Source organism: Engystomops pustulosus, chromosome 5, assembly GCF_040894005.1.
Source record: "Engystomops pustulosus chromosome 5, aEngPut4.maternal, whole genome shotgun sequence".
NCBI lineage: Eukaryota > Metazoa > Chordata > Amphibia > Anura > Leptodactylidae > Engystomops > Engystomops pustulosus.
The window spans coordinates 94286830-94312147 of record NC_092415.1 but is presented as its reverse complement, the minus strand read 5'-3'; the positions used below and the strand labels follow the sequence as shown (position 1 = coordinate 94312147).

The 25318-nt window shown below is 40.4% G+C and overlaps 1 protein-coding gene across 1 annotated transcript in view; it reads right to left on the bottom strand.

The window, feature by feature from the left end:
• Nucleotides 1–25318, bottom strand: part of DROSHA (drosha ribonuclease III) — a 176059-nt gene that overhangs the window by 38823 nt on the left and 111918 nt on the right. The window contains exon 21 of the mRNA XM_072152739.1: nucleotides 1057–1156. Within this exon, the coding sequence (XP_072008840.1) occupies nucleotides 1057–1156 (100 nt within the window). The remainder of the gene's footprint in view (nucleotides 1–1056; nucleotides 1157–25318) is intronic.

The window sequence follows — 25318 nt, the reverse complement described above, 5'->3', positions numbered from 1 at the left end:
GTTGGTTGGTGCAGAGTGGAGAAGAGAAGCTAGGAAAAAAGAGGATTTATTTTTCATCTGCTCCAAGGGTCTCCAGCATTCGTAATTTTTTCACTCCGGAGGTCTCCAGTATTACTTGTCTTCTCTGGTGGTCTCCAGTATTATTAGTTTTCCGTTTTGGGGTCTCCAGTTTTATTATCTGACCTCGGGCATTTCCATTATCAACATTGTTTTCTTTGGGGTTTTCACTATTATTGTCCGTTTTAATTGTAGCATTTGGTTAGAGGCGTGCTATTTATTGATGTACTTTGGTATTTATAATTCTTGGGGTACCATTTTGTGCTGCATTGTGGATGTTTGTGCCCCTAGGCTGCTGGTTAATGGTGTGGTCCCTTAAAATTGAGCAGTATGACAATAAGGTCCTTGGACCAAATGTTGTTCACCACTGGCCTAAATCCTTAGATCAGATATAGAAAAGACATTTTAAGGAAATGCAATAATTTTTAAAATGTATTGTATATTTGTTGAGTCAGTCCTTTTGATCACAACTCTGACTCCACTAAGATGGTCTCTGAATTTACAGCCTTTTCACCTTTCCTATATCAGCAGGTAACCTGGCTACAGGCTGCTGTTGGCAGTCACATAGGTAAGTGGCTGTCACCAGCCCATCAAAAAGAACCTATATCCTGAATGCCAAGCAAAATGATTCTGTTGTTTTTTTGCTGGTGTATGAATAAAAATAGATATGTATAAAAGACTGAATGAATAAAATTTCCACACTTTAACACCTGTGGTGCTTAGGTTTATAATTTCCTTCGCTGCATTACTTTTGCAGAAAGCATTTCTAACATAATATAGATTAATCTATTTGGAAGTAGAAACTCAGGATATTAAATATCAGGGATTGTGAAAGAAGCAAATAGTGTTTAATGTTACAATGAGGTAGCAGCTGTTATGCAGGCTACATAATAGAATATGGAGAGCTGAAAAAAAGCAAAGGGAAAGACCGGTAGAATACAGCAGCGCTGTACTGGAAATTTTTTTTTTTTTTTTTTAAGAGAAAATAATTTTTCTTACCTTAGCCAACATAGCAAGATGTTGATTTTGAACAATAGCCGTCCGATATGTAGCCAACCCTCCTTCTTCTAGATTAGGAAAGAGAAAGTACAGGTGGACACTGTAATAAAAGCAAACAAAGGACAATCAAAAACAAGAATCTAAGGGAAAAAAATCACTATGTAATAATAATCAAATTGTACTGAGCTTGGGATCAATGGAAATTAGCATTCATGTTTGTCACTGAAATGTACGTAAAAAAAAGCAACATATTACTCATTATTAATCCATAATTTCAACTGCACTGTACACACAGACCGGTGTCAGTTGTCAGGAGGGCGAAGTGTAGATCAATATGTTATATCTGAAGCATAAAACCTGACAGTGTCAAAAGCTTTTTTGTGTAAGAGTTTTCTGAAAGATATAATTCATACCATGCCGGAATTGCTCACTTCGTCTTCAGTACATTTTAAATATCACCATTTTAACTCTTGCAAAAAAACCCCTCAAACTTGTCAGTTACTGGCGATGCCGTCGCTTAATAGTAGCGATTAAGAGCTCTTTGTTACTTTTAACCCCCACCCAAGCCATACCAAAAAAAAATAACTTTATTCCCGGAAACACCTAAAAGAAGAAGAGGCCCTATTTAACCAATTAGGTGTATATTAATATTGTCAGCCATTTGACAAAAAACGCACATTAATTTGGATGAATGATTGTTAGGAATTGCCTTGATTTGCAGAACATGTTACTCTCAGCATTTTCTCATACTCAGTTTTGTAGATGGATTATTCTCGACTGATACTAAACCAAATAAGACTTCAAGGATATCCAGTAGGTCAATAATACTTTCTAGTATCTAGTCAACACAGTGAGAATTTAATCCTCTTAAAACTGTATCATGTAGTAGCTGCTGCGGCCATATTTCCATAATGTGGGCGAAAATTCTAATGAAACCATTAAAGCAAAGTGTACTAGATGTCTCAATATTACAGTTACATATGAGATAAAACTGCTAAATTACTGGAAATATGCAAAGACATAACAACATTAAGTGGATCACATTCTTTTGTTATCTTCTATGTAAAAATTAAAATAGATTTTAGGAATTTTGGACAAAAACCATTCAGGCTCAGGTCATTTTGAAATAACTCTAACTCAAAGAAAAATCCAATTATACAATATGAAAGTAGAATAAATATACCTATGGTCTTCCGTTTGTACGCAGCTGCATTTTTTACAGAAGCTTCTATGTCACAAAACGGCTGCCACAGTTTTAGTGTGTGCACAGCATGAATGACTAAAATGCTTGATCATAGTGGGTTAAAAGACATTTGATGATATCATGACCATGTGTCCAGCTTCCTCTTACATATAAGGTTGATCACATAGTCATAACATTATCAAAGGCCTGTAGATCAATGCCAGCCATGGGAACATTTAGCCCCGAGCCAAATGACTAAACAGGAATCGGAACTGAATGTGGAGGAGTTCAGCCATGTACAGAGTTTCGATTCCTAACAGGTCACACTGCCCATAGTACCAACACAGGTGAAATTGGCAGTGGGAGGTGTGAGGAGTAGAATTGCCGCCACTAGGCACCTCCATTACACCTCCACTCTGTGAGCGTCTGTGCTGTGGGAGGTAAGAGGAACATAGGTGCTGTGAGCATCTTCAGAAATCAGTTACTCCTGCCTTGACCTCCTCATTGTAGTGTCATTGGAACCCTACCCCTAACCCACTGCCAGAACCCAAAAGCGCCAATAGCAGGCCCTGAGCTAACCCCATACTACACTAACGCTAGCAGAGTCCGGATAACCACTTTGGTGACAAACTTAAGAATTGTGAGGCAAAGAGTTGGTTGAAAAAATAGCAAGTGTCAAAATACATGATTCTCTTATTACCCGCATCTGTATAAAGGCAATCGATTCTTTCCACCATCCATGAGTTGTGACAATTTCTCTAAATAGATTTATCATTAATAAAGTTTTAAATATTAGTGTCCTGCTTTGGTCTTTTGCACTATTTAATTATTTTAAGGGTGACTACTGCTTGTTGATGGCAGCCACACAGAACATAAACATTTATCCTTATACGGATATAAATCAGATGATTATTGAAAATTCATGATTGATTGTTGTACTTAAAAGTTATTTTTAAATACACATGAATAAAAAGGGCATTTGGAGGGTCAAAATAATAAACTGCAATTGTGATGCATATCAATGTATTCTAACAGTCAGCCTATAAACAAGGGGAGACCATCAGATTTAACATGCAACTACAGCAGGCAGCTTTTTATGGAGAAGGGAGGGGAGGGAGTGCTCATCTCCCCCACCCCCGGGTAAACAAAAGGTTGTGTGTATGTAGCCTAACAAGTTTAACATATGGTTTAAGAACCATAGCCTGCAGTTTTTGGTTTCCAAAAAGACACAGTAAATTATATAAAACGTTTATGTATTTGATGAAAACATCTTTGAGATGAATGAATTCTTCAAAATGACAAATCATAACGTCCATTGAAGAAATACATTTTAATATTTCACACCTGAGAGTCCTTCAGCTGCACAACAGGGAAAATAGCTCTTGAACTTTTCACTGAAACATTGAAGAACTAAAGCCCAAGTGTAGAAGATTGAGAGTCTTATCATTTTAGAAGTGTACTGATCCTTGGGTCGGATAATCAAGCTCTGTACGGAGTAAAATATATGAGCTTTCACTACAAATCTTCAATAATGAAGCTTGTGACTGTTGACCTGGTTGCATCATACTTTGAAAAGGCTTTTCTTGAGCAGTATGTACAATACTATTACAAGCAAGGACAGCAAGGCTTGGAACACCTGCCCCATCTGTCTTTACAGGTTGACTTTTAAAAAGACTTTTAAAAGACAAAACAGATGGAGAAGCAAAAAAAAAAAAAATTCCAAATCGCTGAAGAAGGGAATAAAGTATTATACTCACTCACAGTTCAAGCCGAGCTGGCTCAAAGAGGAATGGCGATGCTGTGCCATTTGCTTGAGTTATTAGGCAAAACCAGTCAAGCAACTTGGCACAAAGCGTTTAAAAGGAGTAGAAGGCAGCAGAACATGCCGTTTCTAGTGTGGTCTACTCCTACTTTTCCCTGGAAATCCATTATCCTCCCAAGAAATACATGATTTGATCTGAGATGTCAGTACTCTTAAAAAGCACAGACTGACACTTATCAGTACATATAAAGAAAAGGTTCAAGGTTTTACTCAATAGGTATAAGACATTGGCTATTAACTACAGAATTTCTGTATATGGCAAAGAGATAGACTAAAGCACTATGCTACAATTTTGATTCACTAACCATAAAAATAAAAGTATTACTGGAGTAGTCTGCTCACACAGCTGTGTTCTTTGATCTGTGTATTCATACTGCTGCCCATCCCCTTCCCATCTGCTTTAAAGGAAACCTACCACTTGTAGTGGCAGGTTTCCGATGGCAATACCGGGCACCAGCTCAGGTATCGCGGTTTAAAACACTTTTGAAACTTTATAGCCGGCGCAGGCAGGTACGCGCTCGGCGCTTACCATGCGCGCGGCTCTCATTCACTTCCTATGTAGCCGCGCGCACGGTAAGCGCCGAGCGCGTACCTGCCTGCGCCGGCTATAAAGTTTAAAAAGTAAGTAAGTAAACCGATACCGCGGTTTAAAACACTAACGAAAATAAGCTCCGGCACCAGCTCACCATCAGAAACCTGCCACTACAAGTGGTAGGTTTCCTTTAATATCTAAACAGAAGCCTGCTACTGCTCTTATTCAGAGATGTGGAATGTGCTGTGTTCAGCGATTAAAACAGGAGAAACTGAGCAATATAAATCATATAAATCATTTCGTATTTAAAACAATATCTTCTGTGTATGTATATTATATATAGCTAAATTAGAATAGATACTGACACCTACATACGGAGCTTTGTAATATATCTATTTTTGTGGGAAGAGCTGTGGTTTTTATTGAAATGTACAGCCTTTTGCTCACTTTTCATCGTCACCTTAACCATAGTGATTATTATTATTAGTGATCCAATTACTATGCCCCTACTGTGCTTTTTAGCTGAGATCTGTTCAGCACCATTTTTGGACCAGTGGAGGTTGTTGAACATGTATGGTAGCTGAGATTAAGGGAGTTAATGACTTATGTCCCCAATTTACCTTAAATAGTCCAGCTCTAGCCTTAACCTAGCCTAAAAGGGTTTTCCAATTGATACAGCATGACAACCCCACTTGACATGTCTGAAGCTGGGAAATATACAAATACATTTTCCTGTATGGGATAAGGACAACATTTAGCTACCTTGTAAGGAGTCCCCTTACCATCAAGCATGACTTTTAAGAAGCCTAATGACATGATGCAGGATTAAAGCCAAACCAGTATCCCCACTCCGGCGGACCTGAGTGGGAAAGCGACACATGCAGGAAATTGGATGCACGATCTTAGTGAATTGTGGCAGCTCCGAATCCTCGTCGGACAACGCACCTCGGGGATCGCGACGTGACGGGTAAGAAAATGTGTCCCACTGTGTCTAGAGCTGCTCCTTCCTTTCTCTCTGGAGTTTATTTCTTTAAATTATCAACTAGTATGGAGAAACTTCAAGTATGGGTGTAATAGTAATATTGAGAGAGAGAAAAAAAAATTTAAGGCATTTTTACTACTTTCTGCAAAGTCCAAGTTTAAATTCACTGAGATTAGTAGGTCTTTAAACAATTCGGAACAGTCCAAATGATGATGTCACTCCTTTGGAGGCTTCTGATGTCTGGTTTATTGACAACATCTTAGTTAATTAGAGACACACCAGTAAATGTAAATTTTTGACTTTGCAGAAAGTCATAAAAACTCCTTAAAAAAATTTTCTCTATTTTTATTCTGGCATTAGCAAATACATATAATTTTGGTAATCCTACTTGACCTAAAATGGGAAAGATTTATTCTGATTTAATGTCAGATAATGAGAAAAACATGCAAATGTGTCTTTTTATATAATATATTATATAAGTGTCCATTATGTACTGTTTAAATGCAAATACCAAACCATTTTTAATGATATTTACCTTTAACCAAACAGTCAAACTGCAAGGTTTTTCAACACACATTACTTTTTGTAATAGCAAACATCTAAAAGTTATGAAATTAGACATCAGTATTTGCTCTGCAGCCTCCTGAAAATCACATTAACATTTCTAAATGGTATGGTATGCAAATAAACAAGATTCAGCACACTAAAGAAGCCAGATCTTTGGGATGATAAGCAATGCATACAATTCTGTCATGGAGGAAAATCAATGCCAGGAAACCCCATCACCAATGCCCAAAACATTGCAAAACTATAGAGATATAAGAGCAAAACATAGGAATTCCAAGGGAGGATGATATTTATGCCGGAATGAAGGAATGATGGGAGGTATTCTTGCAAACTGTGAGCTTATCTCTCTGACAACATCCCCTCATACATTATCTGTGGATGGTGGCTGGAAATTCTCTGCTGGAGCTGCTGTGAATATAAGCAGGCTTAATATGTCAGCTGCATGAGGATGCACACATTGTGCCAGGCTGTCAACGACAACACATGGTTTAATACATGCAGCCAGGAAACATTTCACATGGTTTCTAGATGCTCACTTACACTGGCAGAAAATTCTGGTTACAGTACAATCTACTTCAAGGAGGATAAAATCATTAACCCCTTCATCACTGAGAAGCTTTAGTGCCTGAATGTGCAGGCTTTGCAGTTCTATGCGCTTGATATCTTTAGAAAAGCTGTACATGTTAGGCTATAGGAAAGTTTTATCAATTACATATTTTTAATGAATGACTACAAATGTGAAAAAAAAGATTTTCTGCCATTTTTCCAATTAAAGTTAAAAAAGTAGTAAATCTGAGTAAACATTTACCAAAATATGTTCTAAAGATGTACAGCATCATTCCATCCTCCTTTTCCTGGCAGTTCTGCAAACGGAGCTAAATCTTTCTGCAGCTCCTTATGCATTCTGCCTTCAGCTTACAGGCTGGAGATGGGCACATTTAAAACACCTATATCTCCCGAACCCAGGTACCTAAAAATACAATGGTGTCATATAAAACAAGAGAATCTCCCCTTAAATATGCTATATGGATTATGTATAGATGCTTCACAGAAACAGAAATATCCACTCTTAGGCTCCTTTCACACAAACATATACTCGCCCGGGTTGTAGCCCGGTGAGATGTGTGCCCCCGTACCGTTACTTGGTGCTATAGAAGTCAATGGGGACTGGTATATGGTATCTCCAGTCCTGTAGAGCATCCATACACAATTCATACACCACATCTCCTGCTTAATATGACACAGATTTGTGTTTCTACGTGCCAGGGTTCATGAAATATAGCCTTTTGAAGTTGGCCGCGGTCATGATGTTTATAAATGTCCTTTCCGCACAGAGCATGTGCAAATAGGATGTATGTAGCCATATTGCAATCGTGAAGGGGATAAGGAAATAAAAAAAAAAGTGCTCTAATAAATTTAGCACAGGATAAATAAAATAAAATGTGTTTTTTCCTTAAGAAATATAACATAAGATCAAATAAAAATTTGCAAGGTACTATCAAAAGGAAAAGAAAACACCATGTGGGACAGTGCAAATCTAGAAAGAGCAATTATTACCAAGATATTTCAGTTTGGAAGGAATCTTAAAATTAGTATAAAATTGAAGTACTATATACTAGAGTATAAGCCGACCCGAGTATAAGCCGAGACTCCTAATTTTGACACAAAAAAGGAAAAACCTATTGACTCGAGTATAAGCCGAGGGCGGGAAATGCATTGGTCACAGCCCCCCCCCCCCAGTACATAGCCAGCCAGCCCCATCAGGCATATAGCCAGCCAGCTCCCTGGAGTATATAGCCTGCCAGCCCCCTGGAGTATATAGCCTGCCAGCCCCCTGGAGTATATAGCCTGCCAGCCCCCTGGAGTATATAGCCTGCCAGCCCCCTGGAGTATATAGCCTGCCAGCCCCCTGGAGTATATAAGCCTGCCAGCCCCCTGGAGTATATAAGCCTGCCAGCCCCCTGGAGTATATAAGCCTGCCAGCCCCCTGGAGTATATAGCCTGCCTGCCCCCTCAAGTATATTGCCTGCCAGCCCCTCCCGGTCCGTCGCAGGCATCATGACGGACCAGGACCGGATGTGGGAGCCGCGATGGATGCCGTGGAGCGGCAGAAGGTGAGTTCACTTTTAGTTTTTTTCCTTGACTCGAGTATAAGCAGAGTTAGGGTTTTTCAGCACATTTTTTGTGCTGAAAAACTAGGCTTATACTCAAGTATATATGGGTATGACAAAATAATAATTATCCCCTAGTATAAGAACCCCTCGTGCTGTATTTAATTGGGTCTATCAAGGTAACCATCAGTACAAGACACCAGACCCCATTAAAATCAATAAGATATGCATGTAGTAAACAGATCAGGTATTGCTGTCATGTCTCTATTAGATATAGAGCCATGAAGGTAGTGAGACTGAGCTTTATATACAGGCAGTCCCCAGGTTACGTACAAGATAGGGTACGGAGGTTTGTTCTTAAGTTGAATTTGTATGTAAGTCGAAATTGTATATATTATCATTGTAGATCCAGACGAAAACATTTTTGGCCCCAGTGACAATTGGAGTTTAAACATTTTTTGCTGTAATGGGACCAAGGATTATCAATAAAGCTTCATTACAGACACCTTACAGCTGGTTATTGCAATCTGGGACTATAGTAAAGCATTCAGAGACTTCACCAGAGATCAGAGGGGTCTGTCTGTAACTATGGGTTGACTGTAAGTCGGGTGTCCTTAAGTAGGGGACTGCCTGTATACATATGCATATTACTGTGAATTTAATGCTATAGTAAAACATAGGCCAGAACGAGGGGCAAGAACATTTTATAATTAAATTGAAATGGGTATTACAGGATTTTTTAATTATTATTGATCAGTCTTCTAACTTAGAATAGGCAATTTTGTGTAGGTGGGTGTATGACATCTGGCACCCCTTACATTTTACAAGAAACCAAGCCAACTTAGAAAAAGCCACATTTTTCAGTACATTTTTTATGCCGAAAGAGTAACCCCATGGCTTATACTCAAGTGACAAAAAGATGAAGCCATCACCAAATATATGCAGTAAAATTCTTATATCTTTATTTTAACACACATTGCAATAAAATCAATATGTGGAAACAGTTCAGCACTGAAGGCACTGTAAGATAATATTGCAAGATATCAGTATTAGTAAATGTCGGTATTATTCACTGTATAAAAGCATATAGATACAGGCACTATGTGATAGCACTGGTGACACATATTATTGTAATATGGCATGTTTGCTATGGTAATTTCTATTATCTTTACAATATTTGTTATATATTTTATGCCTGTATCTATATGATTTTATACAGTGAATACTGACAGTGCCTTGAGTACTGTACCATTTCCACATATTGATTTCTTGCAATGTTGTTTGTTAAAATAAGATATAAGAATTTTACTGCATATTTATGATGATAGCTCATCTTTTTGCCTCTTTGAATTAATATTGTGTAAAAAAAAAAAAAAAAAAAAAAGCATATTTTCTATATACTAGGATGCACTCGCCATTTTAAACTCAAGTAAGACCAGCAGAAGAACTGGTGGATGACAGGGGGAGGAATCTTGGGAGAAGCACACTGCTTTTCCCTGCAGGACCATAACCCCTTAATGGACTTGGTCTTTTTTTCACTTTTGTGTTTCCGTTCTTTGCTCCCCACTATTAAATCTATTTAATTTTTCCATTTATAGAGCTGTATGAAGGCTTATTTTCTGTGTAACAAATTGTACTTTCCGGTGACATTATTTAATATTCTATGCCATGTACTGGGAAAAAAATTCCAAATCCATTTGCATAATTTTCTTGTGGGCTTTATTTTCAGGCTTTTGTATGAAAAAAAATTCTTCACTTCATGCCAATAATTTATTCATTCCATGTATGGTCTTATCTCTGCTGTGCTGTGCTGTGCATGCACCGTCAGAATTTAAAGTCCCTCCAGCAGCTGTCCTAGGAGAACAAAATTACGTGCCAGGAGCACGTAAATTACGTCATTTAGGTCCTGCAGCCTCCAAGAGAATGCTACTTCCGAGGGGTTAAAGGACCTGCAATGATGTCACGATAACATGCCCTGCAGGGAAAATAAATCATACAGGCAGCAAAAGATGACATGGGTGACAAGAGTCTGCTGATATTGAGGTGAGGAGGTAGAAAAGAAAAAAAATTAGGGGGCTAATTGAATAAAGAGGGGCTAACTAGCATCATATTTACCACCCTAGGCTTATAATCGAGTCAAGTTGTCAGGGTTTATTGTGATATTATATCCCGTATATGCGCTTATACTCTGGTATATACAATACATTTACCATATATACTCGAGTATAAGCCTAGTTTTTCAGCACAAAAAATGTGCTGAAAACCCAAACTCGGCTTATACTTGAGTAAAAAAATAGGTTTTACAGGTTTTTGTGGTAAAATTAGGGGCCTCGGCTTATACTCTAGTAAATACGGTAATTTTAGTTAGACAGTCTATGTCTAATGCTTAAGAATGTGTTCATCAACTTTAATTGGGGTAACAAAAATTGGATCCAAGTAATCCCTTTTTAAATAAGTTTGGATACATGGCCATAGGTCCATCCATACCTAGACATCTGAATTGTCAAATAGTAAGTTAGTAAATAAATAAAGTCACATGTAATGCCTTTTTAGGGACTCCTAAATTCATGCATCCTATGACGCGCTAATGCATCTCTCAATGCTGTCTATTACCTGTCAATCCACTAATATAACAAATCACTTCTAGTTCATAAAGGGAGACACCAGGATGACAAGAAACTAGATCTAAGGGGAAATGCCCTACAGCAGGTTACATGGCATTCCAGAAAAGGGTTCTACAAGGAAAAGTAGATGTAAAGCCTATGATATGACCAAAACAGTCTTTGCTTAACAAATGGTAAAACTTACTGTCAGTCTATATCAACGAGACAAACAAGCCCAATGTGAGCTACCAAAAGATAAGCTGATAAAGCCTTACAATAAACCTTGAGCTAATGACAAGCTCTTGTGCAACCTGGACTGACATATCTGTGCAGACATCATCCAAAAGACAGGGGAAGGATCAGATAGTTAGGAATGACACGAACCATGACAAGGAAAAGTCAGCTATGTCACCAGAGAGTAGAGTAGTTCATAATAAATTCTTATAAAAGCTGCAGACACTTGAATGATGTCAACCTTGGAAATAATAGCCAAAAAGAAGGAACAACCAAAGAAAAAAGCAGTCGGCATCAATAAGGCGGATTTCATTTCCAGATCGCTGACCCGGATTTGAAATGAGGAAAAGTACACTTATGTTAGGACATGGAGATGGAGGCAAATATATTTATATTTTACTAGTTTTATCAATGTTGCAGGAGGTAATTGCAGAATTTTTAGGCAAGATGAATTAAACGTTAACCTGCCCATGCTGCTCATGAGGCTTTTCTATCTTCTAATCCCCTCCAATGTGTATTCCCATAAAACTAATCTCACTTGTAAACAAGCTTTTCACTTCAGGTTAGGAAATACAAGATCAGAGATAAATCTCAGCAAGGAGAAGTGACAAACATTTTGAAATAATCGCCCTTCTTCTCTCAAATTGGACTCAAGCTTTGGAAGCTGCCTATCTGTTCCAAGCAAGCTGATCCTTCAAGAGGGAGGAGAGGGGAGAGGGAAAAAACTAAAATAAAAAGCCATTTGACACGACAGTCACGCTGGATTTCATTCTGTAATCTTACATTTTGAGCCCATCAGCACTGTAAAAGACTTCAAAGGAAGCCCCGTATCTGAAGAGGGATGTTACAGGCTACGAGCACAGAAACATGCCCTGTGTTTATCAAAGAAAATATGACAGTTTAGCAGCGCAGTGCCACAGACTACGACAGCCTTTTAACACAAACATCTCTGCACTTAGATTCAGGAAGAGGGCTGTGCTGCCTTATTTCTTTTAACAGACTTTTCTGTTTTGGCTAGTACTAGTATTCTACAGTTTGATGGTTCATCCACACCACTAGGAGAGCCAAAATGTCTACCTACAGTAGATGGCTGGTCCTGGGTGGCCATAGCAGAGCGCTTCCTGGATTCTCTCATCCTTTTCCCCTTCACTCCTTTGTTACTGCACTCTCATCTGCATATTTGTAAAGTGAAGCTGGACATTACAAAATGTAGCATAACAGGTAGCTGTGTAGGTAAATGAAAGTGACAAATGCCCTTTAACCTTGATGGTTAGGGACAGACAGGATTCGGACTGTGGCAGCAACCAGCTCAGATTTAGCTATGGAATAGGTGGAGTTCAACCTTCTTATTGCAAAGGCTGAATTCCACACAATAACATGCAGCTGCAATCTATGTACTTATTTCACTGCCGTGTTTCCCTGGACAAAGGAGTCTAGAGAAGCAGCATTGTGTAGGAAGCTCCACATCCCTTCTGTTTCCCAATGATCATTTAAGATAAAGTACCTTTTTAGATTTTTTTTTTTAGATATGCAGTGTATAGATTTTTATAAATTAATATTAACTTCATGGTGCCGGAGGGATGTAGTAGTGATGTAAAAGGGATGACAAGGATTGTGTATTGGGTGTTGCTAACTGCCTGGCCACACCTCGAATGTTCCCAAAGTGCCTTACACAATGCAGCTTTATTTCTTAACTTACAGGGTAATTGGAACCATTTGAGTGATTGGTGACGGGTCATAAAATGCCCATACTACATCGATAAAATAATTCCTTATAATGATCTCTTACACAGCTCTGTTCAAAAGAACATTTTAAATTAATTTTTGCAGTGCAGAAAATAAGTGGCTTTCAATGATTTGGAGACTTTCACATTTTGCATGGACCATAATTTTCCATGTGCATGAAATGTGGATTATAATTGTTTTCCTTCTTTTGTATGCATTTTATTCTTTATTTAGGTTATCCTTTTAACGGTAAGGAGTCATAAAAAGTTGACCCAAAACTTTGGGTTTAAAAAAATAAATAAAATAAAAGTAAAACTTTAAAAAAAAACTTTTTCCAATGTTTCAATGTCATTATTTAATAAAAAGTAAAACATCCAATAATTTCCCCTCCAAGCCAAATAATAGACTGGCACTTGCCAATTATGGGGTAGTGATTTAGCAGATATCACCATGTACATCACAAAACAAAACAATAACACCATAATGATCCACTTGCCCATTCCAATAAAGGGAGTGTACAACCTTAATCAAGTGTGATATTCTGCTAGTATAATGTTGTAGAGAGACACTAATTTTCAAAAAAACACTTATTATTTCCGTCCATTATGCAATTTCCACATTATTCCCAGATTAATCTAAATGAGGCAGTTGGTGCACGAAGGCCATACACTAGGACTACCCTCTTCTTTTAGTGTAACCCAGTGCTTCTCACAAGAATTATCTTCTTTTTATCTGAAGGGGGTTGTAGGGCTCAAGGCAGGATGTTGTGCCCTAGATGCTAAGGACCAAACTTGGGTTCCTCACCTGCGTCATTAGCATACATATTGAAATGGATTTTTCGGAGAATCTGGATAATGGATAGACACAATAAAAGTATCTTGGAAATCACAGCACATTTCTCGGATTTTAAGCCTAGTTGTAAAGTGATCCTACTATACATTGTATTTCATTTCATTATAATTCACAGATTGCATTAACACCGTACAAGTGAAATTTTACACGGTTAAAAGCGCTCTCTCCCTCAGCCAACCTGATGCTTCCCCAGTGCTTAAAGGGGGCCAGTTCTTCATCTGAAAACTTAAACATAACTTTTTTTTTTTAAATACTCAATCGAAAGAGGATTATTAGGGCTTGTTTACTGTGGGAAAAGTTAATGGTTAGATTGATACTATTACAGGGTTCATCTGACTTTTTGCTTACTTTCAATTACATATATTTGGAAGGTTTGAAATTGCAGTTTTTAATTAGCATTTTATTTTTTAATACCCTTTACAAAAGTGGTATAATGTAATACTGCTTGGCCAAGGTCACTATGGAAGGAACAATATCAATTTTGTGTTTATTTTATTTTTTAGTACAAAATAGAATTATATATAGGGAATTGGGTGATATTTATAGTGTTTTTATTATTTATTTATTTTTTTAAATTTACTTAACTTTTTGTTACTGTCCCACGAGGGGACTTACACTGGGGATACCTTGATCACACATACAATACATTGCTGTACCTCTGTACTGCAATGTATTGTATCTGTCAGAATTTTCATGGACTGGGCATCATAGACCACCGAACATGGCAGACACCGAGGTCTTCAATGGACCTCTGGCTACCATGGCAACCCCCTCTCCCTCCCCCCACACTCTTGCTGCAGGGAACCGGGGGAGTGAAAGACAGAACTCTGTCTCTCTCTTTAGCTGACAGGATAGTGATTGACAGTGACAGTTAAAGGAGTTAAACTGCCTGGCAAAAAGAGATCTCCCTGCCCGGCGGTCGCAGAAGCGACCACGGTGTGAGTAGTAGCTGGTCTCCTGCTGCAGATTGCGCTGGGACACCGACAGTGCCAGTTTGAGCAGTAGGATGATATAGATCGTCCATAGACAGCAAAGGACCACTAGTTAGGACAATCTATATGGTCCTATGGTGGCAACCAGTTAAATTCCGCCTTGGCACAGACATAAACAAAAACAAAACCTGCTTGTCTGAGTACCGTCTAAAACAATAACAGATCCCTGTCTATATGTGCTCATGTTTGCCAGGAACTTGCTTTTGACCTGCAGGATATATGGAGGCACTCCATTACCTTTTCTGCATAAACACAGTACAGCATTCAGCTCTCCAGGTAGTACCTCACCTACTGCTTCTGTCCTGGAGTCTATATCAGGCACTAATTAGTCCTGTGACCTGCACGTGTGTGCTATACAAAAACCCAGGACCGAAGCCCGGATGGACTAGGCATCCCACTACCAGCCTACCCCTGCTCCATAAAAAACAGGCCCAGTACAGACTTTACAAGGTTTCTATGCTAGTTAGGCCAACATATACTACACAGCTTACCATGTCTGCATTAACCCTTAGGTTACGGCAGACAAAGGGATTTTATCATACACCCTTCATCTACCTGTACGACAGATACCAGTCCCCCCAAACACCGCCGCTCTCTTTCCCACAGTACAAAATAAACATACACATATATTATATATAGTGGCAGGTTCCTCTAATACATGTCATCGCAGCCCTTTTTAGGGCTATTCTTTCAGTGCCCAATAAGTTTGGAATGGTTTTATTTCCCTAATAAGCAAATTAGCGAAAGAGGCTACTGGGGTGTGGAGTAGCCAGAGCTGAAGCTACACAGCGTGGCTACTCCACGCCCCAGCAGCCTCTTTCGATCCTCCAACCGAGATATCTTCGGTGTGAAGCTCCTGGTAGCTGTACACACTCGTCTGCGCTCTGCATAGAACATGTATGCAGAGCCAGCAGCTGCGCGTATTCGGCTCCGAAGGCAGTAGCTCCGGCTTCAGAACGCCAGCTCAAGCACGGACTAATGTGTGCAGCTACCAGGAGCAGCATGCCAAAAATATAGTAGAAGGATCGAAAAAGGCTACTAGGGAGTGGAGTACCCGCGCCAAACTTATTGGGCACTGAAAGATTAGCCCTAAAAAAGGCTTCCATGGCATTTATTAGAGGTTCCTGCCACCGAATCTACCTCAATAGGTAGGTCCAAGATGGTAGGTTTCCTTTAAAATTGATCACTGCAAAACTGTTGGTTTCTTATTAGAGAAAAATATAGGCATTGCAGCTTTGTATTTTTTTTTTTTTAATCTCCTCACAGGTTGCGTTGAGGGTCTTTAGTAACGTTTCATAAATCAGCTCTAAAACTGCACTTTAGAAATTTCTGCAGTATTTGTTTCTTGGTTATATGTCAGAAGCAAGCGAAAGGCACAAACTATTCTGTAGTCTGCCGTATTTCTTTGTGCAAATTCCAAGGTTAGGCTGTCGGCTAGGAGAAGGAAAGCGATTAAACATTTCCTAAATTCTGCAAGAGTACAAAAATACAAGGAAAAAAGTGCAGATGCTAGTAACACCAGCAAATGCATTTATTTTTGATTGTCCTTGCAATGCAAGACAAGGGCATTCAGAAATTGCATCTGTGTGTATGAATAAGACACAGAATCTGCATATAGCTAGTTGAAGGAAAATCCATTTTAACCAGTCTGCGGAGATCACTATATCATTTGGCTTGTGCAGAAGTTTGATTCTGAAATGCCAATAGCAGTACTTGCTAAAGCTAGATTATTTATCTGTGATGGTTGTCCCGATGGCACTACTAGGTCACTAACTGCATCACTAATGTTCCTTCATATTTTGTAAGAAATGCCTGTTCTTTGAGACAGCTAAATTTAAAAGAAAAATGGAAAAAAGTAGTACAACCTTAAAGGCATTGGGGACAGGGAGCAATAAGACTGGGATTCCATACAAAAATGCTTCATTATAGAGAAGCTTTTAGGGGACCTCTGCTAAAGAAGACAAGCTTTACTACTGAACAATAAAAAAAAGCTAAATATTTAAGCTGGAAGTAAATTAAATACATTAGATGAAATACACCTTCCCATTTTCAAGGCATGAATTCTAAAAACATAGTACATCAGTTTATATACACACCTGCAAAAAATCTGCAAGAAATAATAAAAGCTTTATAGGATAAAACTATGTTTCTTGACCAGCAGTATGAGGCCTATACAATAGTTGTCATGAGCGTATTCTCAGCCAATAACAGGACTGCAAATCTGCATGTAAAACTCCAAAACCATGAGCACCAATAATTCTATGATGCTGTGCATCATTAAGACTAGAACAAACAGGAGCACAAAAGATAGAAAACTACATTTAACGCAAGCAAGTGGAAGAGTCGCACTGTCTTGAGATTAGAGGTCGCACTAACATATTTCTAGAAGGGTAATAATACTCCTCTTACTATTTTTGAGGAGTATTTTTAGCCGGGAAGGAGTATGAAATTTGCAGTAATACAAGTATATAACTCATGGCTGTATATAATGTTGATAGACGCTAATTATATAAGAAAATCATGTGTCAGTATCTTCTGTGTTTAAATAGCAAATGGAGGCAGTTGTAGGGATGTTACATCATGCATTGACCAAACTGGAGCTGACGCCCCCAACCACAGTCGCCGAAACCTCCCACCACCAGACTGCAGCCCGCCGAAAACCTCCCACCACCAGACTGCGGCCCGCCGAAAACCTCCCACCACCAGACTGCGGCCCGCCGAAACCTCCCACCACCAGACTGCGGCCCGCCGAAAACCTCCCACCACCAGACTGCGGCCCGCCGAAAACCTCCCACCACCAGACTGCGGCCCGTCGGAACCTCCCATCACCAGACTGCGGCCCGCCGAAACCTCCCACCACCAGACTGCGGCCCGCCGAAACCTCCCACCACCACACTGCGGCCCGCCGAAACCTCCCACCACCACACTGCGGCCCGCCGAAACCTCCCACCACCAGACTGCGGCCCGCCGAAACCTCCCACCACCACACTGTGGCCAACGCCGCTGACACCAAACGTCCAGACTGCGGCTAACACACAATGTATCCCTCTCCCCATGTGACCAGACTGTGGCAGCTGCCGCCGAGCCCCAGTGGCCAGACTGCAGCTAACACTGCAAATCCATGATAGTTGCTTTGTAAAATGTTTTTTTTTTTTTTAAATAAATTTTGGTTTATTTTTTTTGGTGTCTGTGTTGGGGGGAGGTAGGTTTTTTTAAGGCTTTTAATTAATTGAATTTGCATCTTTGTCATTTTTTACGTGTTTTTGCTGTTTATGCAGTCCTGTTTCACATACACCTCATGCCACCTCAGCACCAGACATGCAGTCCCACATAACATACACCTGCCACCTCAGCACCCGCCAGACACGCAGTCCCACATAACCTATACCTCATGCCACCTCAGCACCAGACATGCAGTCCCACGCAACATGCACCTGCCACCTCAGCACCCGCCAGACACGCAGTCCCACATAACCTATACCTCATGCCACCTCAGCACCAAACATGCAGTCCCACTTAACACACACCTGCCACCTCAGCATCCGCCAGACACGCAGTCCCACGTAACATATACCTCATGCCACCTCAGCACCAGACATACAGTCCCACGCAACACACACCTGCCACATCAGCACCCACCAGACATGCAGTCCCACGTAACATATACCTCATGCCACCTCAGCACCAGACATGCAGTCCCACGTAACACACACCTGCCACTTCAGCACCGGCCAGACACGCAGTCCTACGTAATATAAACCTCATGCCACCTCAGCACCAGACATGCAGTCCCACGTAACATACACATGCCACCTCAGCACCCGCCAGACACGCAGTCCCACGTAACATATACACTCACCGGCCACTTTATTAAGTACACCATGCTAGTAACGGGTTGGACCCCCTTTTGCCTTCAGAACTGCCTCAATTCTTCGTGGCATAGATTCTGGAAGCATTCCTCAGAGATTTTGGTCCATATTGACATGATGGCACCTTGTCGGCTGCACATCCATGATGCGAATCTCCCATTCCACCACATCCCAAAGATGCTCTATTGGATTAGGATCTGGTGACTGTTGAGGCCATTTGAGTACATTGAACGCATTGTCATGTTCAAGAAACCAGTCAGATGATTCCAGCTCTATGACATGGCGCATTATCCTGCTGAAAGTAGCCATCAGATGTTGGGTACATTTGGGTCATAAAGGGATGGACATGGTCAGCAACAATACTCAGGTAGGCTATGGCGTTGCAACGATGCTCAATTGGTACCAAGGGGCCCAAAGAGTGCCAAGAAAATATTCCCCACACCATGACACCACCACCACCAGCCTGAACCGTTGATACAAGGCAGGATGGATCCATGCTTTCATGTTGTTGACGCCAAATTCTGACCCTACCATCTGAATGTCGCAGCAGAAATCGAGACTCATCAGACCAGGCAACGTTTTTCCAATCTTCTACTGTCCAATTTCGATGAGCTTGTGCAAATTGTAGCCTCAGTTTCCTGTTCTTAGCTGAAAGGAGTGGCACCCGGTGTGGTCTTCTGCTGCTGTAGCCCATCTGCCTCAAAGTTCGACGTACTGTGCGTTCAGAGATGCTCTTCTGCCTACCTTGGTTGTAACGGGTGGCGATTTGAGTCACTGTTGCCTTTCTATCAGTTCGAACCAGTCTGCCCATTCTCCTCTGACCTCAACAAGGCATTTCCGCCCACAGAACTGCCGCTCACTAGATGTTTTTTCTTTTTCGGACCATTCTTTGGAAACCCTAGAGATGGTTGCGAGTCCCAGTAGATCAGCAGTTTCTGAAATACTCAGACCAGCCCTTCTGGCACCAACAACCATGCCACGTTCAAAGGCACTCAAATCACCTTTCTTCCCCATACTGATGCTCGGTTTGAACTGCAGGAGATTGTCTTGACCATGTCTACATGCCTAAATGCACTGAGTTGCCGCCATGTGATTGGCTGATTAGAAATTAAGTGTTAACGAGCAGTTGGACAGGTGTATCTAATAAAGTGGCCGGTGAGTGTACCTCATGCCACCTCAGCACCAGACTTGCAGTCCCACGTAACACACACCTGCCACCTCAGCACCCGCCAGACATGCAGACATATGTAAAATACATCTCATGCCAACTCAGCACCTGCAAGACATGCAGTCCCATGTAACATACAGGTCTTCCCTGACCTTATCACATCCACTCTTGTAAAGCCCCCTCCTCTCCATACACTTGTATGCACACAGTACCTGTACACGTTCTAAATTCAGATCCTGGCTTTTAACCCCTTATTTTCTGCAGTTAATAGAGACTGTGTCGTTGTTGAGGTTTAAGAGGGAGGTGGGTCATCCTATCCAAGATAAATATTCCCATAGGGGGAGATTTAACATCAAGTTTGTGGTAAAACTGTTCTTGTTGTCCTTGGCAACCAATCAAAGCTCAGCTTTAATTTTATAAACAGCTGTGTGAAAATGAAAGCTGAGCTCTGATTGGTTGCCATGGGCAACTAAAACCGTTCTGTTTTAACCGGTAAGGCCCTTTTTTGTTTTTTCATGTCCATTTTTCACTCCCCACCTTCAAAAATCTATAACTTTCTTATTTTTACACATAAAGAGCTGTGTGGCGGCTTGTTTTCTGTGTAACAAATTGCACTTCATAGTGATGGTATTAAATATTCCATGCCATGTACTCGGAAGCGGGAAAAAATTTCAAATGCAGTGAAAATGATGAAAAATGCTCCGTACCCCGTGAAAAAATAGGACATGTCCTATTATTTCACGGCATATGGTGCCGTGCACAATGTATCCCTATGGAGAGGGGCAGGGGTGAGCAGCGGTACGGTAGGCCGGTCAACGATAGTGTGAATCCAGCCCTAGAGTTATATTCTGAAAAAAAAGGAAATTTGGCAACAATTCTTAAACATTTTCAGTTTGAAATGTTTTGCTTTCTGGACATTTAGTCAAACCATGCAAATAGCTTCATATCTAACATTTGAGAAGGTCTGTTTTATGTTGGCATGGTTTTTATGTGTCCTCTCATTTATCTGGGATGTTAGAAGGCTTAGAAATTTAGGTGCGATTTATCTCATTTCCATGAAAATCACCAAGACTCACATTCAGCTTCCAAGTGACTTTTAAAAGGCGTAAATAATACTAAAACCCTATAAATTTCCCCACTATAGAAACTAAACTTTTACACTATATAAAACAGCTTTTACAAAGTCTGTCAACCCTTTAAAGGAAATCCACCATTTGTTTTCATGCATTGTGAACCAAACATACCTTGAGAATGCTGTAGCTACACTGATGCAGAAACACGTCAAAACAAGGTCGTACACCGTATGAGTTATAATGTATGAAAAGTTATAAGCACCATAAGATGGCAAAACAAAGATTTTAATTTGGTACAGAGGTTTTAGATTTTGTAAATGTATGAAAACATTATAAAACCTATACAAATTTTGTATCCATAACACAAACCCCACATATATGTCACAGGTGGTCCCGTGACCCACATCGGGCTCATGCGTGCTCCCCGCCGCTGCTCACCTCTCCCCGTTCTGGAATCCCTGCCAAGTTCCATCCACGTGCGTCCCAGTCACCTAGGGCGCGCGCGTGGCACCTTCAGGAAATTTAAAGGGCCAGTGCACCGCTAATTGGTGCACTGGTTTATCACTTCCCCTTTTAAAACCCAACGCCTTCCTTACACCCTTGCCGGGTCTTTGTGCCTAACAGCCTGAGAGAAAGCTCTTCTGCGACTTATGTGCGTTCCAGGGTCTCCTTCGATTTACCTGCATTCCTGTGCTTCCTGCGTTACTGTGCCTCCTGTGTCTCCAGCGTTCCCGAGTCCCTCAGTTTTCCTGTGCTACCTGAACTCCTCCGTGTTCCTGTGTACCAGTATTCCTGCATGCTGCTGTCCTGTGTGCCATGTTTCCGTACCCATCGGACTCTGACATTGCATCTCTGCCGCCTGCCCTGACCTTGTGTCTGGACTTTGACCACAAGATTGTCTGCCCTCTCTGTACCTCGACCTTGGCCGCCACTGCAGACAAGTCACGCCTGAGGAACGATCTGGTGGTACCACGCTGCAGCTTGTCTAACCCGCTTTGCGACGGGCTCTGCTGAAAACCGGGTACCACTTGGACTCTGGTCCCAGGTAGTGGCTTGTGTCATCATCTGCAGTGGTCCAGAGGATCCACACCTGCAAGCCTGACAATATACAGCATCACCGTTTCCGTAGCAACTCACAAATCATTATTGAACCTGGAGGAAACATTGAGGCAAATTGGAATTCGCCCAAAGTTTATGGCGTAAGATCTTTGTATTCTGGCCCCGCCACTAGGGTACAGGTCAATGGTCATCTATCCACCTCCTTTCCACTCAAGATTGGCACTCAGCCTTTGTCTCCATTATTTGTGATAGTGATTAACACTTGGCCACTGCCATCCGGAAGAATCTAAATATACAGTGCCATGCAAAAGTATTCAGCCCACTTGAACTTTTCTACCTTTTTTCACATTTCAGGCTTCATACAAAAATATAAATTTGTAATTTATTGGATATTTTAAACTTTTGTAAAAAATAGTAAACTAAAAAGTGGGACGTGCAATATTATTTGGCCCCATTATTGTGCAGTAAACTTGCTCCAGAAGTTCAGTGAGGATCTCTGATCCAATGTTCTCCTAAGTGATTGATGATGATAAATATAATCCATCTGTTTTTAATCAAGTCTCCGTAAAAATATAGATGCTCCGTGATAGTAACAGTATTAGTGCATGAAGCCCACTGAACACACCAGGCAAGTCCTTGATACTGTTGTGGAGAAGTTTAAAGCTGGATTTGGATACAAAAATATTTCACAAACTTTAAAGATCCCAAGGAGCACTGTGAAATGGAAGGACTAACAGATCACTGCGAATCTACCAAGGCCTGGGCCAGTTACCCTTTAAACTTTCATCTCAAACAAGGAGAAGAGTGATCAGAGATGCAGCCAAGAGGCCCATGCTCACTCTGGATGAACTGCAGAGATCTACAGCTCTGGAAGAGTCTGTCCATAGGACAACAATCAGTGGTACACTGCACAAATCTGGCCTTTATGGAAGAAGAAAGAAATTTCTCAAAGATATGCATAAAAAGTGTTTAAAGTTCTCCACAAGCCACCTGGGAGACATACATTTGGAAGAAAGGATCTCTGGTCAGACTAAACCAAAATTGAACATTTTGGGTACAATGCCAATATGTTTGGAGTAAAAGCAACACAGTATATCACCCAGAATACACTGTCCCCACTAGCAAACATGGTGGTGGCAGCATTATGCTTTGGGCCTGCTTTTCTTCAGCAGGGACAGGGGAAATAGTTAAAAGTAATGGGAAACTGGATGGAGCCAAATACAGGACCATTCTGGAAGAAAACCCCTTGGAGTATTCAAAAGACCTAATGATTCTAAACATAATACAAAATCTACAATGGAATGGTTCACAAATAAACGTATCCGGGTGAAAAACTGCTGTTCACAAATGCTCTCTATCCAACCTCACTGAGCTCGAGCCATTTTCCAAGGAACAGTAGGCAAAAATTTCAGTGTTTTGATGTGCAAAACTGATAGAGACATACCCCAAGCGACTTTCAGTTGTAATCACAGCTACAAAGTATTAACTTAAGGGGGCCGAGTAATATTGCACGCCCCACATTTCAGTTTCTGTTTTTACAAAATTATAAAATGTCCAATAAATTTTGTTCCACTTCACACTTGTGAAGGAGCTGTACATGGCATCCATGTAGAACATACATATTGAAAAGCTGCTTTGTATGCAGATGATCTGCTACTCTATGTCTCCCAGCCCCGGTTCTCCTACTCTTCCATTACCCAAGAATTTAAAAGATAGCATAATATAGTAGTATCTAAGCAGTGGGTTGCGCTGGAACAGGTCCACTCTCCGGTTCTCCTAATTTTCCAGAATCCAGGTTTTCTTCCTGGAAGGGGTAGACTGTTGTTTCTGTCTGTGGCAAGAAAAATTTTTATCCCTTGGTTTGAATATTCCCAGCTGCGGTGCTTCGTTCTCCGCGCAACTTTTAGTCAAGACTCATTTAACCCCTTCATAACTTGCGCCGTACTAGCACGTCGGGAAGTGACTTACCGACCCGACCTGTACTAGTACGTCACGCGGCAGGTGCTGGCTTACGTTCGGAGCCAGCACCGTACAGAACGGGTGTCAGTTGCATATCGCAACCTGACACCTGTCTGTACCACCCGTGACCAGAGGTTCCTCCAATCACGGGTGTTAACCATCTGTATTGCACTGTGTAAGCTGTATAGAGCTTAAACAAGTGATCAGAAGATCACTTGTTCAAGCTTTCATGTCAGTCAAAGTATAAAAAAGTTAAAACAAAGTTTTTTTTAATAAAAGTAAATAATAAAGTCTCCCCAAGCACCACAATTCCCTATACACAAGTAATGAAGTACAAAAAACACTAAATCACAAAAAACTGCACTTATTTAGTATCGTAATGTCTGTAACAATCTGTACAATAAATCATATGCATAATTGGACCCGCTCGGTCCAATTAAAAAAAAAAAGAAAGAAGAAAAAGAAAAACATGCCAAAAATGTACATTTTTTAATCTAATTGCTGTACAAAAATGTTCTAAAAAGTGTTCCAAAAAAGTTACAGGCACCAAAATGATACCACTGAAAAGAACAACTTGTTACGCAAAAAATAAGCCCACAACCAGCTCAGTCAACCAAAAAAAAATACTTCAGTTTTGGCGCTGTAAAAACGGCGATACTAAAACAAAGGCAATTTTTTTTATTTTAGTTTTTCTTAAATAAAATTTGACAAATATAAATAAAACTATATAAATGAGATATCACCGTAATCGTAGTGATCCATAGAATAAAGATAATATATTATTTTTATGCTACAATGAACGCAGCCACCCCTCCCAAAAAAAACTAAAAATCTGAATCATGTAAAAAGTTAATAAAATCGCATCAATAAGCTAAAGACCCACTAAAATGATGTTTTTTTTACAGTGCATCTCGTCTCGCAAAAAAATAAGCCCTTTTTTTGTCAAAATTGCCAAATAAATAAATAAAGCCTATAAACCCCTTCCTGACGCGAGCTGTAATAGAGCAGTGCGGCGGAAGTGACTCGCCAACACGGTTCAAACACAGTGATCGGGAAAAGATAGTTGCTGTTCCTGATGGCCATCCATCCTGCCCCATGGACCAGAGGGGTTTTGTCGCCCCCCAGTTCATGACCAGACCAGTCAATATCATTGATTTTACTTACAACTTCAGTAATACTGATCACCATGTCTGTAGACACGGTGATTGGGCATATATTACACATATTACACATTTCTAAATTTTAATCAAAAATTAAGGTCACTTTTCGGGTTGTTCTCTGTTTTATACCAATAGGACTCTCCAAATGCGTGTAAAAGATTTCTGTCAAATTTGGCTCCTAAAAAGCAAACATCACTCTTTCCCTCTACTGTAAGCCCAAAAAACCATTTTATACACACATGTGGGGTACTTCTACACTCGGGAGAAATAGGTTTACACATTTTTGGGAGTTATTACACTTTTTATATTCACTGTGGCTATAAAAAATTAAGGGTAAAAATGATATTTATAGGAAAACTTTCACCTTTTTC